At 39.3% G+C, this 19,528-nt stretch overlaps 1 protein-coding gene across 6 annotated transcripts in view; it reads left to right on the forward strand.

Annotated features, from left to right (window-relative positions):
* The window catches only part of CEP70 (centrosomal protein 70), a 65,007-nt gene extending 48,346 nt beyond the window's left edge, over positions 1-16,661 (forward strand). For 5 of the 6 annotated variants that reach the window (XM_024566157.4, XM_045200069.3, XM_045200067.3 and 2 more), the window contains 7 exons: positions 4,352-4,457; positions 7,493-7,663; positions 11,362-11,508; positions 11,684-11,852; positions 12,028-12,142; positions 13,084-13,163; positions 16,115-16,661. In XM_024566157.4, the coding sequence (XP_024421925.2) occupies positions 4,352-4,457; positions 7,493-7,663; positions 11,362-11,508; positions 11,684-11,852; positions 12,028-12,142; positions 13,084-13,163; positions 16,115-16,176 (850 nt within the window). In that variant the 3' untranslated portion in view covers positions 16,177-16,661. Of the gene's footprint in view, positions 1-4,351; positions 4,458-7,492; positions 7,664-11,361; positions 11,509-11,683; positions 11,911-12,027; positions 12,143-13,083; positions 13,164-16,114 lie in introns of those variants that run through there. The other variant, XM_045200070.1, reaches the window with a different exon arrangement.
* The last annotated feature ends 2,867 nt before the right edge of the window (positions 16,662-19,528 follow it).

The following is a 19,528-nucleotide window of genomic DNA, read 5'->3' on the forward strand; positions in this document are numbered from 1 at the left end:
GATGTGAGAAACATTGATCTGTTACCTCCCATACACACCCCAACCAGGGATTGAACCCACAACCTAGCTATGTGCCCTGGTTGGGAACCCACAACCTCTTGGTGCACAGGACAGCGCTCAAACCACCTGAGCCACCTGGCCAGGGCTTATGCAAATCTTAAAAATTTACATTTTTCTTAATTACAGCTACAAGTTTCCCAAAAGAAATGCTACAAGGAAAGGAGGGGAAATCTCTTTCCTTTTTAGAATCAGAGAAAATTCAGTTTTTTTTCTTTAGATTTGTAGTTACCTTTCAACTACCAATATTCAATATCAGATGAGGCTATTAACATGGATTCCTCTTGTTTGAGTTAATGTTACAAACAGGTCAATTATAAAATTCTGTTGTTCACCCTGGCTGGTGTGGCTCAGTGTATTGAGTGCTGACCTTCGAACTGAAAGGTTGCCAGTTCTCTGCCCAGTCGGCACATGCCTGGGTTGTGGGTCGGGTCCCCAGTTGGGGGCGTGCGAGAGGCAACCAATTGATGTATCTCTCGCACATCAATGTTTCTCTCCCTCTCTCCCTTCCTTCCCTTCTCTCTAAATATAAATAAATACATAAAATCTTTTTTAAAAATTCTGTTGTTAAGAAGTGATCAAAGAAGTGACCAAATAGGTTTGTTAGTGCAAGATAACCAAAGCACAGTTCCATTTAATTTTTCAATGTTATTTTTATTTTGGTAGGAGGAAACAAAATCAGAATCCCATTGCCCTGGTGTTGAGATGATAGGCATTAAGGTGGTCGGTTAGTCCAACAAGCCAAGTTGAAATGAACAATCAAGGCTTCATTCACTTACTGCAATAGTATAAGCAAGGAGCCAAAAAGAAAAAGGCCAGGTCCTCAGAGTTCCATTTTCCCCAGGGATTGGCACCAGGCAAAGGTGAGCCAGTGACATGTAATACAGATGGGAGGGAGCATCTCACTGCCTTAGGAGCCTGGCACAAAAGACTTACTAGTTCATGGGCGTAGAAGGCCCAAGAGTGGAAAAATAGAGTCAGACTGGAGAAAAGTGTTTCAGTTAAGGCTTACTCTCCATCCCCCCTTTAGGAGAAGTGAAAACTGCCTCTCTCAAAGCGTCCCTTAAAAAGGGCTTAAGAATGGAGGCACCTGGGAATTCTGACGTGCATGTGAGCATGGCCAGCTGGGAGTCTAGAGGGAGGGGGGAGGTTGGGTAGACTGAATCCCTAACAGCAACTCCCTCTAGAGATTGCGAAGCACAGGCTGTGCACCCGGTCTGGTGTGGAGAGGGGCAGCTTACCTCATGAGGCTTTCCAGGCAAAGCCGGTGTAGTTGCCTGTGGTTTGGGCCCCAAAGATAAAGCACAGGGTTTGGGCCTGAAGCTGGACGCCCCTCCTAGAGAAACGTTGCCTTCAGAGCTGTAACTGCTTGATTGAAGGGAACCACCCCTCTTTTCATCCTCTTAATTTAAAAAAATTCTAGGGAAAAAGAAAACATTAAAAAAAAAGAAAAATCCTAGGAATGTAGGGAAAAGGACTCAGGGAACATAAAACTTTGATAGGCTCACATTGGTGGGTACACGTGTTTTGTATCATTGTGGCTAAATTAGCATGATTTTTAAAAAAACTGGCCTTCCACTTTTCAACTCGTTCCTCGTCTTCAGAATGGGAGTCACATGAGACCATGGAAAGGCTTCAGCCGACACAAAAGCTCTAAAGTGTCTGTAAATAGAAACTCATCTTGTGGAGGTAGCACAGCATATTTTAGGTTGAAAGGGAAGTTTTCTGGTTTTCCTAGACTCCACAAAGAAATGTAAAGTATTCCTGAGCCATCTTAGGGCATTTTATGGCCTTCAGGCCCTGCTCACTGCCTTGGAAACTACAACAACCCTAGCATATTTCTGAGTACAGCCCGTTCTGCTACAACATTGGTTTCTCAAATGCTGTTAATTAAAAAAAAAGGAGATTTTCCTGTCGGGCTGCTCGAAGGTCATCACCATCACGAATGACACAATAACCTTCTGGACCAGAAAGTTTATGACTTGCACAGAAACAATGGTCACTGATGTCCTTCACCCTGGGAAGGCAACAGTACCTAAGACAGAAATTCCAGAAAAACTAGATGTTATCTTTGTATTTGGATTCAAAGCACATATTGGTGGTGTCAAGACAACTGATTTTGGCATGATTTATGATTCCTTGAATTACATAAAGAAAAATGAGCCCAAATATAGAACTAGCAGACATGGCCTGTATGAGAAGGATAAGACCTCAAGACAGAAAACAGCAAAAGGAGTGCGGGAAGAGAATGCCGAAAGTCCGGCTGTGAAGGCCAGTGTGGGTGCTGGCAAAGAGAGAGAGTAAAGACTCTTCAGTGCCTTCATCTGTGGCGATTGTGCAGGTTTTTCATGAGAGGACTAATAAACTAAGAACTTCTTTAAAAAGCCAAAATGAGAAGCAACAGCACTTATTTAGGATCAAAAAGAATTGAAAACAGATTGAGACAGAAACCCAAATAGTGTCCCAATTACAGGGTAAGGCAAGGGTTTTTTATGAGAAAAGGAAGAGAACAATTATGTGAATAGAAATATTAACCTAAAAAATAAAAGGCCAACGTGGGGGGCAACAAGCATTTGTTTACGATTCAAAAGAATAGCTCTTCAGGAAGCACTGGCTCTGGCAGGAACCCAAATAGTGTTCACATTGGGGTTAATGGCAATAGGTTTTTATGAGAAAGGGAAGGGGAATAATTGAATAGAAGGCATTTCTATTGGTGTTAGTAAGTAAAAGAAGGAATTTTATAGGTGCATATAAGCTAAGATATTCTTTAGCTAAACCTGATAGTGCTGATTCTAAAGAATGTCTTTAATTTTCAGTCCAGAGTGTCTGCTTTCCTCTTAGCTTTCCAAATAGTTGTGTGAAATACAGTTGTGTGAAATAGCTTTGCCCAGTCCAAACGTTATTTTGCCCAGTTTAAACGTTCCAGAGGCTCAAGGAGCAAGACCGCAAGGTTAACTAACATTTAAATTCAGACATACCAGTTTACGTGTACTCCCACTGGAGAGCATATTGACTTCTCTATGCCTCTGGTATTCTAGCTAACGTGCTCCTGGCACTGCCTTTCAGCAGAACCCCTAAGTACAATGTGTTAATGTGGTAAATAGGTGGGAAATCAAGTGGAAAATGGATTATGAGGTCTTTGTGTCTACTAGAGGAAAGAGGTTGAGTTTTTACCTAGAGCTTATTCCATTTATTACTTTTTTTGGTCATATTCTCACGAGAGAGCAGAGAAGAGCAACTGAGTGAAGATCAAGGGCAATACCTGTGACTGGAGTAGATAGTGGTAGGTCAGTAGTAGTAAGATGAGGTAAGAAAGGAGTCAGGAGAATATTGGGTTAGGGCTCACATCATGGAGAGATTCAAATGCTAACCCAAGGACATGAGATTTAATTCACAAAGCAGTGGGAAGCAACTGATTGTTTTTTAGCAGGCAAATGACATGATGGCACATTGCTATTCTATTTTACACATAGCAGGTCAAGTTCATTAATGAGTCATAGAATCAATTTGATGGGTCAGGTTTCTGTAGGAAACCAGTAGGCATGCTCAGAGTTACTGGTAAAATGGTTAATTTGAAGTGGGTCTAATAAGGGACCACTTTTTTCAAAGGTATGGTGGGTGGTAGGAAGAATGTCTACTACAGCCTGACTTCAGAGATGTTTGGGGAAGGGCAACAGTTTGCTACTAGGTGGATACGCATGCATAGTTAGGTTTCTGGGCAAAGAGACTCTCCCCCTAGCTTTCCAGGAGTTACCTGGAAAGTCCAATAATCTCTTGGGTTTTCATGCCCTCTTGACTGGGCCAGGCATCACTATTTGTTTTTGGAATGTGGGGAAGGAAGGACCATTCCAAATGGTCCTTGCTCTAGCTCTTGCTGTTACGTGCCCTTACCAATTGCCCTGCCCATTGCTTCTTGCGCCCCTTACCTGTACCTCCTAGCTTGCATCCCTAGGAAGTTGCTTCCGTCCTTCACTGTAGTTCTTTCCTATTCTATTTATTTATTTATTTTTTGCAAGTGTTGGGGAGTGGTTAGAACTTTCTTCTTCAGTGTGATCCCTTTTGTTTTCAGCAGTTCCTTATAATTTGTGGTCTATTGAGAGGATCTTCTTGTTTTCCAGAGACAGTATGGCTTAAAATTTGTAAAAATGCACATGTGCATGTGTGTGCACATCCACACACAAATAGAAAGTGACAGAAAGCTTTGGGGAGGGTGGCTGGATCACTGGCTCAGTTTGCTATCTTAATCCAGTGTCTAGGAAAGCATTTTGTGTTATCTTGACTTTTCCCCCTTTAGATTACAGGATCTTATCAGTCAGAACAAGGCTGAGGACCCAGAGAAAAAAGATGATCCCAGCAAAGATAACCAGCAGCAGGCCCTAATTGACCAGAGATACTTTCAGGTATTGAATGGCTGGCAAAGAGACTGGGGCTTGTAGTCGACCTTGGTTTCAGTCGCAGTGTAACAAATTGTCGGTTGGTGAGGAATCCTTGCATCCTGTATTTGTGTGTGCTTACCCTGTCTTGTCTTGCCGTGGAATACCTATGTGGCTAAAAACATTGCAGTTACCTTGACTTAGAATCTGTCTTAGCCCTTAAGAGACGTTAGCCTTGTTCAAAGCAGGGTAGTAAAATAAAAAGCTGGTGAGATTTTGGAAAGATTTTATCTTTTTCCCTATTTTCCTCCCTTAAGCCATTTCCCTTTTTATTGTTTTTGTTGTTGCTATGGTTGGTATTATTATTATTATTGTATAACTAAATCTGTTTCCTAAAGTCCTTGTATGGTTTTGTTTTTTATTTAGATACTTAGTTCATCTGAAATTTAACTTTCTGTGTGGTGTGATGCAGAGATCTCACCTTACTGATTTTATAGAATAGATAGATGAGCCTTTTTTGAATAGATGTGCAGATAAACCTGGTCATTTACTGACTGAACTGGGCCTGCATTTTTATTTTATTGGACCCATGCAGGGTTTTTAAAAAACTGAATTTATTACTAATATTTTTTTAAATTAAGAGATTTTATTTGCTAAGTCCTTATTTGTAGCTTCCCCTGAAAAGAGAATCTGGCAACAAAATCCTGCGCAGCCATTGTCAGAGCAGAATCAGGCCTTTCCTCGTCACATAGGGGCATGTGCCCTTCAGTAGGTCCCCACCCGTCCTTGCTTCACTCCTTTATGTTCTTCCCTGGCTTCTCTGGGCATCTGAGTTCCCGACAGACCATTGAAATGGAACCCTTAGTGTGCACCCTGTTCCCTTGTGTGCACACATTTGTTTCTAGACTCTAGTCTGTTTCATTTCTACACTATTTCCACATTCTTTCAATCTTTGTAGTTTTGATACCTTTTAGGTTAAGTATCTTGTCATTGTTCTGTTACAATTTCTCCTTTGCTATATTGTTAGCACATTTATTCTTCTGGATGAACAGCTCGTGTGCGTAGTTATTTCCTCTCCACCAGTGTAGGGACTTGGCCATGTATTACTCACTCTCTGGGCAGTGCATTTTCCAGTTGACCTCTTAGGAATCCTTTTCCTCCCCTGTTCACATGATACTCCCCTAGGGTTCTTCAGTCAGGGTTAGTTTAATCCCATGAAAGAAAGCTTAATTCCCCTCCACAGTGTTCATTTTGCCACAGGGTGTATTTTTACCCTACTACAGTGTGGAAGGGCAGGCTTCTGTTGTTTCTGCCTCTTCTCCTTGCTCTATTCTATCTTTATTTTTACATATGTATGAGTTCTTTTTTGCTGTGTAACAAGCCCTCCTGAAACTTGGTTCAGCCCTTTAATATATTGTGCTTGGACAATATATTAAAGAGCTGGGCCGTTCTCTTGATCTTGGTTGGGTTCCCTCATGCATCTGCTGTCAGATACAAGTAGGTTTAGTGGCTCTGCCTCTGGGATCTGGGTAGATATTGGCACAGGGTGTTGGGGATGACTGAGCCATGTGTCTTTTATCATCTACCATCTACCCTGGGCTTGTCCATGTGTCAGTAGAGTTCAAAGAGAACAGAAATAATCAAGGTGCCTAGAGCATTGGGCTCTGAGCTGGCACACCATCAATTCCTTTACTGTGGGCCAATGCAAGGCCCAAGACCAGTCCAGATTCAAGGAGCAGAAAATAGACTCCACTTCTTGATGCGAGAACCTGCACTGGCACACTGCAAAGTGGGGAAGATATAAGGAAGAGAAACAATTGCAGTAATTTTTGCAAGCCATCTACCATAACGTTTGGATACATATTGCTAGGCATACATGCAATTTCCCTTGGTTCATCACCTCAGTCATGGAAGAGGATTGTCCTGTGAACTTCTGAAGCACAGCTAGCGTCAACTCTCTGGCCTCTTGAGGGGCTTTTGTTGCCTCCTTACCTTTTGTCTGAGCAGGGGGAGAAGGACTGTGCTCTTATTGATAATGTAGTGGAGGGCAATTTTTTTTCCATTAAAATGATATTCAAAGAGTTTAAATATAATACAAGTGAAATATTGAAATGCACTAAAATAACAAACAAAACTGCTTGTAAATAAGCATCAGAAGTCAAATTCTCAGGAGACCTGTAGCTTTTATGGGGAGAAAAGAAAAACAGCACATCATTTTTCACTTGCTAGTTTTATACATTACTTTAAAACGCTCTCGTCTTGGTGAATCCTGTCCAATGAATCAGGCGTTTTCTTAAATGGGCTGGTCACCCTCCAGGATCAGTTTGATAACCTCTTAGCAAGACCTGCATGATTCCAGGGTTTCTCTTCAGAATGTGTTGGATTTTATAATTCATTGTCTTTACTCTCAACTTCAGCTGAAGCTGTGAAACAACATTGAACATCTCAGTTGGCCTAAATATGAGGAGATAGAAACAGGGAAATGTGCCCTGGCTGGTGTGGCTCAGTGGACCGAGTGCAGGCCTGCAAACTGAAAGATTGCAGGTTTGATTCTCAGTCAGGGCACATGCCTGGGTTGCAGACCAGATCCCCAGCAGGGGCTATACAAGAGGCAGCCGATTGATGTATCTCTCGCACTTGAATGTTTCTCTCCCTTGCTTTCTCCCTCCTTCCAATCTCTCTGAAAAAATAAATAAATCTTTAAAAAAGAAAAAGAAATAGGAAAATGTGGGACTCGAGCTAAGGATATCTGGATAATTACTCTTCTCTGTGGATTATAATAGATCATAACTACTTTCAAGTCTAAATCATTTAAAAAAACATTTTAGTTTTTTTTGTGAAGTCTGTGCTTCTCATTAGAACTCATATGTTTAATCATGGTAATGAAACTATTGTACTTCCCCAACATTACAAGTGTTGGTCTCGTTAAAGATCTTAATGCCTAAAATTAACTCTGAAAATGACATTCCATTGACATATTTATAGCCCTACTTTAACATAGGTCACTTTTATAGGACTATGGTAAACATTTCAACTAAAAACAGTCTTTTTTTTTTTTTAAGGTGCTGAATAGCATCAATTCTATTATTCACAATCCAAGAGCTCCAGTAATAATTTATAAACAGAGTAAAGGAGGAACCCAACATTTTAATAAAGATCTCATTCAAGATTGTGGATTTGAGCACCTTGTTCCTGTAATAGAAATGTGGGCAGATCAGCTGACTTCCCTAAAGGTAGGGGGTTTAATATTCTTCACCTGCTTTGAAAATCTACTGGAGTCGTGAACTTTGTTAATAGGACTCGGCTTAATTTGTTTTGTTTGTTTTAACTGTAAAACTGAAAAGGCTTAGCGTATCTACATGTGAATCTCGCTACTTACATATTGGTTTAAGTATTACCCATATGATGTCTTTACTGTTAGCTTTGCCTCCTGTGAAGTTCTACCAAACAAAACGTTTTTAGGCCCATTGCCTTGTTGAAAATCTGTAGTGGGTCCACTTCGAACTTGTAGGTCCTTCCCTGGTCTACCTTCATCTCCCACTTTCGGTGTCCTCATCCTACAGGTTGTCGTGGCCCTTGTCTCCCTTCAGATGCAGTCAGTGTCTTATCCTTTATTCCGTTTTAATTGGGGATTTTTTTTCCTCTTCATATTTCAAATTATTTTCCTTTTTTCAAAGCTTATCTCCATGTCTGTTTATACTGCAGAGCAGATGGTGGTCAGACAGCAGCCAACACTGATACCTATTCTGTCTATCCGTGAAAGATGAAAATTTCTTCACTTTATAGAGTTATTGCATATTCTTTATTAACTTCCGGGTTTTTTGGTCTTTGTTGAGTAGCTCACTGAAAAGTGGATTGCTAAAGTCAATGGTATTTAACTTCTGTTCCCTTTAAATTCTAGATGTTCCCATAACAAACACAGACGTAGCATACCTCTGCTCCTGGAGGTGTGACGTAATAATAGTATCCGTCAATAGAAGCCTTATTACGTGGGGTTAAATGGTGCAGAGGATACGTGTAAGAATGTGTAAGCTCCATGAGTTTTGTCTTTGTTCTCTGACATATTCCAAGGAACCTCCTGACACATAGTAAGTGCTCAATATTTGTCAGAAGAATAAAGCAGAATTATACATTTCAAGGCAACAAAATGGAGATGATACTGAATTAAAAAATTTTTTAATGAAAACACACCTCTAACTGATGAAAGAATCTTCACATTCAGCCTAATTTCTCTTTCCATTTTAACTAGGGTTCAGATAGAGCTATAAACATTTTTTTGACTGAGTGGCAGTTTTGGATTAGTATACCTATCTTATAGGCCTGAGTTCCTCCAGTTTTTATTTGGAAGAGGTGAAATAGTGGTTAATTATGTAAATCATGGCATTTCCCCAATCATTCCCCTTGTCAGAGGGTTCCTCCAGCAGGAGGCGGGTGGGTGCTGACTCTACTTTTCTCCTCAGGGCAGATGGGCTAGAACATGCCCCGGCCTTCCCAAGACCAGGGAAAGACTAGAAGAGAAAGGAGACAAAGCGAAGCATCAAATAAATGGATAGTTATTGATTAGTTACTATGTTCAAGGCATTGTGGGAGATATCAGAAAAGGTAACACAAGATTCAGATTAATTGGAGAGACAAAGCATTCTAAAATACAGGAAATAAAATTGAACCATTCAAGATACCATTGGAAGAAATGAAATGAAATGAAAATAGGCCATGATGTGCCCCGTGAATGATGCAGGGAATTTGTCCTCCAGGCTCTGGAGGAGGAAAGGCCCCTCAAGAAAAGCTTTACAGTGGTGGAGAGGTTTTGCTACTGTATAGTGTGGGAGGAGACGGGGAGAGTTGGCTTTATGGTTAGAAGACCCCGAGGACACCCAGGAGGAATGTAGTTGCTCTGCACTGAAGTGGCGCATGGGTTTTGGGCAGTGCCTCAGATGTTTCCCTATTACTACAGACTCGGGGGCCAAACTGAGAAACTATATGAGGTTCTTTGATGCCTCCCCATATCTAAGGTTTTCCAAACCGTAGCAGCCTATAAGTCTGGGACAACTGTTTTCCCAAATTAGTTTTTTTCCTCAGGTTGATTTGGCATAAAAGAGAAGGATGGAAAAAGCATGAAGCTAGCTAGCTCTCTGCCTCCTTCCTTCCGTCTTTCCTACCCTCCTCTCCCGGCTCCATAGCCGTCCTAGGCCGGCACGCTGTGGTGTGCTGTGGCTTTCTTGTTCTCCAGTGCTCAAGGCCAGTCATCCAAAGTCAGGCGGGACCTTGGTTGCGCTTCTGCATCCCCACAGCCGAGCAGTGTGGAGAGCCTAGGAGACTCTCTTAGATTTCCCAGGGCTTACTTGATGGACTGTGCTGCAACCATTCTGCCTTGCGAAGGACATCAGAGCATCATTTTTTTCTTAATCTTGTTAATACTTTTATTCTCCAGCAAAAACTTACATTTAGTGTGGTTTTACCACAGACCATTTGTTCATGATCGCACCTTGTTGATGGAGCACTAGTTAATGAAAGTATCATTATGCTGCGGCCCGCTGACTTTCCTCCAAATTCTGGTGGCATTTGATGTTTAAAACATTCTTTTGACACTGAATGTGTTGCCAAAATAGGGAATCGCCTTCTCGGCAAATGAAAGGTTAAAGATGCCATATGTGAGATCTGAGCATTAATTAATTGGAAAGTGTTAAGTAAGTGGAGGACTGAAAGAGGCTGGAAAAGAGTTTCTTAGGTACTTCTTCCTGTGTTCTGGCATTGCACCGCCTCGTACGGTAACCCCCCCACAGGCAGCTTTGGTCACGTGAGTGTGGCTCTTCCAGCTGAGATGCGCTGTAAGTATGAAACACGAGATTTGGAAGATTTAGTATGGGAAAGTAATTAAAATATTAAGTACTAAATAATAAAATTTTTTATATATTGATAAAATATATTGCCAAAGTTAATGTTACCTCCTTTCTTTTTACTTTTTTACGTGCAGCTACTAGATCATTTAAAATTCCTGGGACTCACATGCATTTCTTTGGGGCAGCACTGTTCTAAAGGGCCAGGTACTGTGCCGTGCACGTAGAGATGTTCAGTACATGTGTGTCAGTTCCCAGCCTCAGAGTTGTAAACTGGCCGTAGCATTGCCTCTTGTGCACAGTTTAAAATTGATCAGGGCAACGTGTCTAGGTCAAGAAAACTGCGTAGGCCGTCGTGAAGATTAAGTAGAAATAATTTAGGCATCCTTTCAAGTTAAAACCTTCCAGGAGATAAATATTATAATATAGATGAATCTGGGAAATATTGTCGTAAGTGAAAGAGGCCACTTATTGTATGACACCATTTTATGTGAAATGCCTACCATAGGCTAATCCATAGAAACAAAGTACTAGCAGTTACCCAGGGGCCGGGGCCAGGGGAGACCGGGGAGTGACTTCAAGGAGGGGCGGGTTTGCTTTTGTGTTGATGACCGTGTTCTGGAATTAGGTAACGGAGATGGTTGCATATCGCTGTAAATCTGCGAAAGCTACTGACTTGTACACTTAAAGAGGGTGAATTTTATTCTATGTGAATTACATCTTAATGAGTGTTATAAAACATTTAAGGCCAAAATATAAAGAAGCAGCTTATATTTTATCCATCAATAATTCAAGCCAATTACTTAAATAACACATGCTAATAACAACATATAATTACTTAAAACATCCAGATTCAAGATAATTAATATGGATTGTTTTAAAGTAAAGCCTGTATTTACCTGGAGAACACTAATTGAACAGACTTTTTCTAAACTGGTAATGGTATTTTCAAAAATACTGATACTGGTTAATGGATTTATTAAACCATAACATAAATCCTGATTTTTAAAGATATTGAAACATAATTACATTTTATTAGCATTATTATGGAAACTTTTTTCAATCAATAATATGTCATTTCTTTTGTTATAAAGGATCTGTATAAGTCCTTGAAAACACTATCTGCAGAGCTGGTGCCCTGGCATAATTTAAAGAAGCAGGATGAAAATGAAGGTATCAAAGTTGAAGATCTGTTGTTCATAGTAGATACCATGTTGGAAGAAGTTGAAAATAAGGAAAAGGTAATGCTTAACACTTAGGTAAATATTTACATTTTAATTAATGTTACCTTAAAACTGATAACAATGTGGATATTAATATTTGTTCTACTAGGTCTCTTTCTCTTTTAAAAGTTTTCATTAAAGATCTGGGATTATTATAAGGTACTATCTTTCTTTCTCTCTCTCTTTTGGACAGGACAGCAATTTGCCGAACTTTCAAACTTTTCAAGCTATTGTTTCTCACTTCCAAAAATTATTTGATGTTCCTTCTTTAAATGGAGTCTATCCCCGAATGAATGAAGTTTATACTAGACTTGGAGAAATGAACAATGCTGTGAGAAACCTCCAAGAACTCTTAGAATTAGGTGATGACCCTCTTTCATTTTGGGCCCCCCTTTAAGAACTATTCCTAATCAACAAAAAGTAGGTAAAATTTTTTAAAGTAAAAAAATTGAGGATAACTGAAGCATAAAGTATTTGATTTAGTGATTTCGAGAATTCTCTTTTAAAATATCCTGTTCTTTTACATCTCTTTTGCAGATAGTTCGTCTTCCTTGTGTGTGCTGGTGAGCACAGTTGGAAAATTGTGTAGGCTGATTAATGAGGATGTGAATGAACAGGTTATGCAGGTATTGGGACCTGAAGACCTTCAAAGGTATTTATTTTAAATAGCTTACAAAATACTCTCCAGAATGCTTGGAGTGGTGAAATCAAAACTTTCACAACTTCATAAGTTACTCACCTTTCCTGTTCATTTTTTAAATAACTTAAATAGCATCTTTTAAATAACTTAAAAGTCACACCTTAGGGATGGAGAGAATGCCAGGTATTTTAAAGATAAAAGTAGATTGTAGGGCCTCTAAGTTTACATAAGGTGGACAAGTTTACCAGCATTATTGCTGTAAGTCTGTTCCCAGGGAAATTATATGTGGAGAAACTCAAGCCTTGTTAGCAACTTCATGTGAGTTTAGAATGCATAAGCAAGTTCTATTTTTAGCATACTATCATATTTGATTAGCACATAAAATGTTAAGGATTTTTTTTAAACTAAGCATTTCTAATATATAACTTTTCCTCCCCACTCCAACCTCTATACACAAATTTATACTGAAGCATATGGGCAGGGAAACACATACACTGTTCCGTATGAACTGCACGTAAGAACCCTTACTATTCTGACACTTGAATTTTCGTACTTGATGCTTTTAAAAGGAACATTTCTATCACCACTGGCCATTTTCCCCTCCGCACAGTTTTACTGACAACTGATACTTATTGTTTAATAGAATAGTGGATATAAAAGCCAGTTATCTTTAATATGTTATAAAAACATGGTATCAAGGATCCTTGAGCTAAATAAAAAGTTTCCCATGTTAGGGAACCTTTATATAAATTTATATAAATTTATACTGATGATAGATTTTTTTTTTAGAAAAGTGGTATTCAATGAACAAAGATCTCAAAAGGAAGAATTGTTGTAAATTATGATTAATTTATATTTAAATTAGGAAAATTTCTGTTTTGAAAATGTTCTATATTCAATCAGATGCAAGAAATTTAAGCTGGAAATTCAATGTAAACTGCATTTTTTTAAAGCATTATCATCAAATTGGAAGAACATGAGGAATTTTTTCCAGCATTTCAGGCATTCACTAATGATCTGCTTGAGATCTTAGGTAAGATCTTTGTTGATGGTGTTTACATTTCAAGTCTTAAGGTGTCAGTGGGTTGGAGGGAAGAATGTTCATTAGTTCCTGGGTTGGTGTTTTTACGTAAAACATTTGGTAGAAAGTGTTCGGAAACCATTCATAGTTCTAGAAACACACTCCTAACATGCAGTTAGAGTGGTTGGGATTAGGCTACAGAACAGAGAAGCACGTGCCCGGTAAGGAGCAAGGGGCTGCCTTTGTGCTGGGACCTTAAGAGGAGAAATGGCAATTAGTCTGGCCAGGCCCTGACTCTGTCATTACAGAGAAATCTTGGTAGAATTTATGGCCTTGTAAGGTGTTTTTTTCTCTTGCTCTTCCTCCTCCTTTTTAAAAATAGGACCTATCTACTGTGTTATTCAAATATACTAATTATTTTTACTCTGGTGATAAGAACTAAAGATCTCTAGAAAGAAAGATAAATTTATAAATTTCTAGAAGGGGAGAGATACATATCTATTCTTGGTCATATTGAGGGGAATTTGCTTGGGAATTATAGGTAAAATGGAGACCTAAAGCTCTTATTTTGTGTGATTATATATAGCTATAAAAATAATTTCTTACTTTTAAGAACACTTCTTAAAGTTTAAAGTGATTTATTTACTAGTTATTTTTATATAGCTCATTTGAAAGATTTGGGGTTTTTTTGTTTTTTAAAAATGGCTCTTTGACATTAGAAATCAAATTAGAAGGAAATGAGGTTTAGTAGAAGATGAGGGAATGAGTAAAATAGAATTTGGTAAGAAGATAAATAAATGAGAGAAGTATCCAACTGGCGTCTGTAGCCTATTAAACAAAATGGACATTTTAGGGCCAATTTTATATAAACCGGAAGCAGGAAACTGAGTGAGTGTGCTCTAGGCATGCTCATATGTTTGCAAAGGGAAAATGTAATTTGAAAGTTAAACTTAGGATGAGACATGAAATTGTAGAAATGCGTTGCCTTGTATCCTGAAGAGGCTTGTCTCATAGAATAACATGATTTTACTTGCTTTGGGGTAGCAATTAACTTAAATAGTGAAGTTCTCATTCTTAATAAATATTTTAATTGATGTGCTGGTAACACTTATTTCAGAATCCTTCTATAGAAACTTCCTCTCAAATGTTACCAGCATGGTTCATGTGGGATCATTTGCTTCAAGAAGCCAAGTCTCCCTGCCCGCAGATGAGCTCTGCATTTTAGTCACAGTTGAAATTACGGAGTTAAATATTATAACATTGGGAGAGTTGAATCTGTTTTGGGAAACATGACTATCTTCTTTTATTACTGGGTATCATAGTAATAAGCATCTAGAACTAGAGTTGTGTACTGAATACCGGCTGTGGAGAAGGACTTTTTTTCTTTTATATAAGCTGAGAAAATTCTCATATCAGCCAGGATTCTTCTCTGTGAGGTTCATTTATAATGTGGATTTCTCATTCAGTGAGAAAACAGGTGTGATTTCAGAATGGGGTCAGGGAATAGCCTGATCTCGTAACCTTATTATGATGTAATATGTGAACCAAATTGTCTGTTGTTGGTTTGCTTACTGTATTTTTCAGACTATAAGGCACACCCCCCCCAAATTTGGGAGGAAATGGGCGGCATGTGTTACAGTCTGAATGTAGTTTACCTGGCAGGTGGGGTTGACAGGGGAAGGTGGCGGTGGTGGTGGAGCAGGGTTTTTTTCCCCTGTTTTCCACCTCTAAACCCTAGGTATGTCTTATGGTCCGGTGCATCTTACAGTCCAAAAAATACAGTATATTTTTTCCTTTCTCTTATCTTGATGCTTTATAGTTGGTTCCAGACAAGTATTCTGACTGAAATCAGGAGCTTAAACAACATGGGTCATGTATTTAGGCAAAAGGAAGAACAATCAAATCCAGCTAAGCATCGAGGGAGAGAGGTGGATTCCAAGGAAGCTTGTTATTTATTTATTTATTCATTCATTTTTAAAATTTAATTGATTTGAGGCGGGGGGAGATAAGGAGGAAGGGAGGCAGAGAGAGAAAGATTGAGATTTGTTGTTCCACGTACTTACGCACTCATTGGTTGATTCTTGTACGTGCCCTGACTGGGGATTGAACCCACAACCTTCGTGTATTGGGATGACACTCTAACCAGCTGAGCTACCTGGCCAGGGCACAAGGAAGCATGTTTCATGTAAAGGAAATGAGTTTATGAACAGTGGCCTAGCAGAATAATCTGGAAAAAGTGGTGAGCCTCTAGAGAACTTGTCCCTGAGGCTTACCTTAAGTAGGGCTAGAGTCTGGAATATGAGAGGAAGGACCTCGCTTCCTCAGTAGCCGGGAGCTTTCAAACAGAGTTCTCACAGGCTGACTGGGAAAAGATAGTCTTGGGAAGAAAAATCAGATTCAGAAAGAACCCGGCAGAGAAAAACCTGAACTGGTTCATCTAGTAAGCTGGAGCAGGCAAAGCTCTATAATATGTTGCATCTGAGATTGGTACTTTGGGAGGCTTTACACCTTTTATTAGGTAGGTATTAATGAGAAGTCTTTCCAACAGAACTAAGTCTAGGACTGTGTTCCATACAAAGAAATCCTCAGGGGCCCGGAGAGAGACACAGCCTCTACCTGGGATTTCACCATGTAGGGTCACCTGTGTAATGATACAGATTTAAAGAGGTAATAACATGATATTATAAATGTAGCCAGTAGGATTTGTTAATAAGAGCATACTGTTAATGGCATTAATATCAGAGTCAGTGAATGCTTGTAGGCATGTGGTAGCTTTTACAAACAAGATGCCCTGTGAATTAGTGATACTCCTATCACACTATTGGAGAAAAGTCTCGTGTGCTTGAAAGCACCAGTGTGCCTTTGGTTTAAGGTTTGCCTTTGCATAGAGATTCTCGCTTCATCTGATCCTATCACTAGATAAAGCTGCTCTTTTCTTATTCTTGCTTTTTTTTTTATTACAGAAATTGACGACTTGGATGCCATTGTACCTGCAGTAAAGAAATTAAAAGTACTTTCATACTGAAAACAAATCATTTTTACTGTGTAAATTGCATTCTTAACATTCTAAGCATTTTGTAGGATTGATCTTACTTTCGAGACAAGGGTTATAAAATGTGTTTACTCTCAGAATTCATCCCCTTCTTAGTATTGGATCCCCCACTAATAATTTTTATTAACTTTGAGATTGTTATGTAGGAAACAGTTATTAAGTTAGAGAAGTAAATTAACTTTAGACCCTTTAATTACAATATTTCTTAAGCAGTTCTCGAGTGCTCAAAATTTAGGATTGTTTTAAAGTATAATGAGTGAGTAAAAGAGAAACTCAATGGAGAGATTGAGAGTAATAAAAAGGTCACATTTAAATTCAGGGTTTAGTGACCTTTCTTATTCTGGGAACAAGGAATGCCAGTGACTCTCTTAAGTCCAGCCAGTAGGAAGTTACTGTTTTCCTGGCAAGGAAATGGCATGTTCTGTTAGGATGTCCCTCATGGCACTTGTCCTATCGAAGCAGGAGGAAAAAGAAGGAAATGTGTTAAGAGTAGGAAATGAATTACCAGGTAATGTAGGTAAGTAGATAAAAGTCTCATTAAAAAGTGTCTTTGTTTGCAATCTTGATGTAATGTACTCTTTATAAGGGCATGACATCTTAAATAAAATTTTTGTGAAGGATTTTCAAATACAAGTGTCCTCAGTGACTTACTTATCTTACAAATTTGAGTCATGTTCTCTTCCCAGGCTGAGCCTTCCTTGGGCAGTGACTTCACCCTTGCTGCCAATAGTCAATAGTCAAGTCTGATTTTCTTAAAGGACTGGTAGTGTTCTGCCCCACATCTCTGAGTACAAGCCACTGAGTTACTGCTGCTTCCCCACCACCACAGCCCTGGCACCCACCCCCTCACTTTTGTAAGTAGTAGCCCTAGGAAGACTTCTCAGTTATTCTTGTTTGTTGTTGTGTAGAATATTCTAAAGAATTTCTAGAAAACAGCAAGGGGGATGGAAAGAATAAGTATCAATAGATAAGCATCCAGATCTTTGGTTTTGACCTTAGGGATTAAACATAAAGTTCTTTCTAGATTTAAAATTCTTTGTTTTGTTATCCTGCAATTATATTTCCGAACACTGGCCCATAATTTGTGAAAGAATCCATGTCTTTAAGGGTTGGATAGAAAAAAATATTTGAGTATTTAATAATATAAATATTCTGAGTTGATTAGATTACTCCAAGTAATTGCTGAGACATGTTGGAAATTTAACAATATTTGAAAGGAAGAAATATAATTTAAAAATTATGTTTATGTGCCCTGGCTCATGTGGCTCAGTGGATTGAGTGCCAGCTTTTGAACCACAGGGTCACTGGTTCAATTCCCGGTCAGGGCATATGCCTGAGTTGCAGGCCAGGTCCCCAGTGGAGGGCACTAGAGTCAACCACACATTGATGCTTCTCTCTTCTCTTTCTCCCTTCCTTCCCTTCTCTAAAAGTAAATAAATAAAATCTTTAAAAAATATGTTAATCTAAATTTTGTCAGGTAGTTTAAGAGCCTGTGGCTAAGTCTTAGTTTAAAACTGATGTTTTTCAGACTCTTCCTCAGAGGCCTAGGAGGGCCACTGAGAGGGACGGTGCCACTAGCCCTCTTTGTCAGATCTACTTTAATCCAATTTTAATTATTTAAAATATAAGTACTGCAAATATTATTTAGCTCCTGATTTTCTTACAATTTTTTGATGTGTAGTTGACATATAAACTGTACATATAGAAAGTGTGTAGTTTTGTTAAGTTCTGTTATACATATATGAGGGAGGAGCAAAAAACCCCTGGAATTTATTTGTAAAAAGTTTGCATTTATTCTTACATGTTTAAACTTCAGTCACCTTCAAAGTACTCTCCATTTGATGCAGCACACCTATCGTGACTTTTTTCCCACTGCTCAAAACAGTTTTTGAACTCATCAATTTTGAAGCCTTATAGTGCTTCTGCTGTTTTTGGTTTCACCTCTTCCACATTAGCAAAACAATTCCCTTTGAGGACTTTTTCATCCAGGGAAACAAAAACAAGTTGCTTGGGCAAGATCAGGTGAATAGGGAGGGTGGGGCATGGGGGTCATGCCGTTTTTGGTCAAAAACTGCTGAACATTCAGGGCAGTGTGGGCAGGTGCACTCATAAATCACCCATCATGAAAAGGGCAAACGTGTTGAGTCTCCAAAAGAATTCACTGAAGTTGAACACAGCCTCTCACAACAGTGCCAGCTGGTACACTGATACAGGTGGGTTCTTAGAACACTCACCTAGTGTGAGAAGCCTCTACTACAAGGGTCCCGCCCTCCAGAAGATAATTCTGTTTTGGGGGGAGGGTCCCCCCTCATACACCTACGAAACCATCACCAAAATCAAAATAATAAACATATCTATCACTCCAAAAGTTATCTCTGCCCTGGTGGTCCTTCTACTCTCCTCCTGTTGCACCCACTGACGCAAGAAACAGATGTTCGGAGACTTTCAGGACGTTTTCAGAGATGTTACTTTAATGGCCAATTCTTTTAACCTGCGCAGGGGCGGACTCTCGATGTGTCCCGGAGACACGGTGCTCTGAAGAGCTGCAGGTGAGAGCCGCGCCGAACGCTCACAGGCTAGCTCTTTTATACAGTGAGAAGCAAGCAAGCAAGTTACAAAAGCGGGAGTTGCTGTTATCTCTGCATAGCTCTGGGCTCTGGAGGAGTTTCTCTTCCTTATCCATTCTAGTGACCTTCAAGAGGTTTTCTGCTTAGCAATGCTTATAATTGTCTAGCCCTCTCTCCTAGCTCTCAACACTCCCATCCCCAGGCAACAAACGATCTGCTTGTCATCACTGTAGACTAGTTTGCACTTGATGGGATTTTGTATAAACACAATCATACAAAGCATTCTCTTTCTCATCTGCCCTCTCAGCATAATTATTTTGAGATGCTTACATGTCACTGCATTTATTAACAGTTCATTTCTTTTGGTTGCTGTGTAGTACTCCATTGTAGCACAATTTGTTTATCTATTCACCTGTTGTTGGAACTGTGGGTTATTTCCAGTTTCTGGCTCCTGCTACAAATAAAACGTTTACGAACATTCACGTTCAGGTCTTTGTGTGGACATACACCTGATGTCTAGTGTCTTGGAAACTATTGTTTTCATGTCTTTTGTCTCTTTGGTGTTTTGTTTTGATTTTGGTTGTTACAGGCAGAAGGATAAATTTGGTTTCTGTCAGTCCATCCTGGTTAAAAGTGGAAGTTTAGAAGAAAATATGTAGGGTATCTTAGGTGATTGTCTTATTTTTATTTTTTCTAATTTTATCGCATTGTAGTCAGAGCACATGGTCTTCTGGGTATTGAGTCTTTGGAATTTGTTG

The sequence above is a fragment of the Desmodus rotundus genome, chromosome 8, assembly GCF_022682495.2.
Source record: "Desmodus rotundus isolate HL8 chromosome 8, HLdesRot8A.1, whole genome shotgun sequence".
NCBI lineage: Eukaryota > Metazoa > Chordata > Mammalia > Chiroptera > Phyllostomidae > Desmodus > Desmodus rotundus.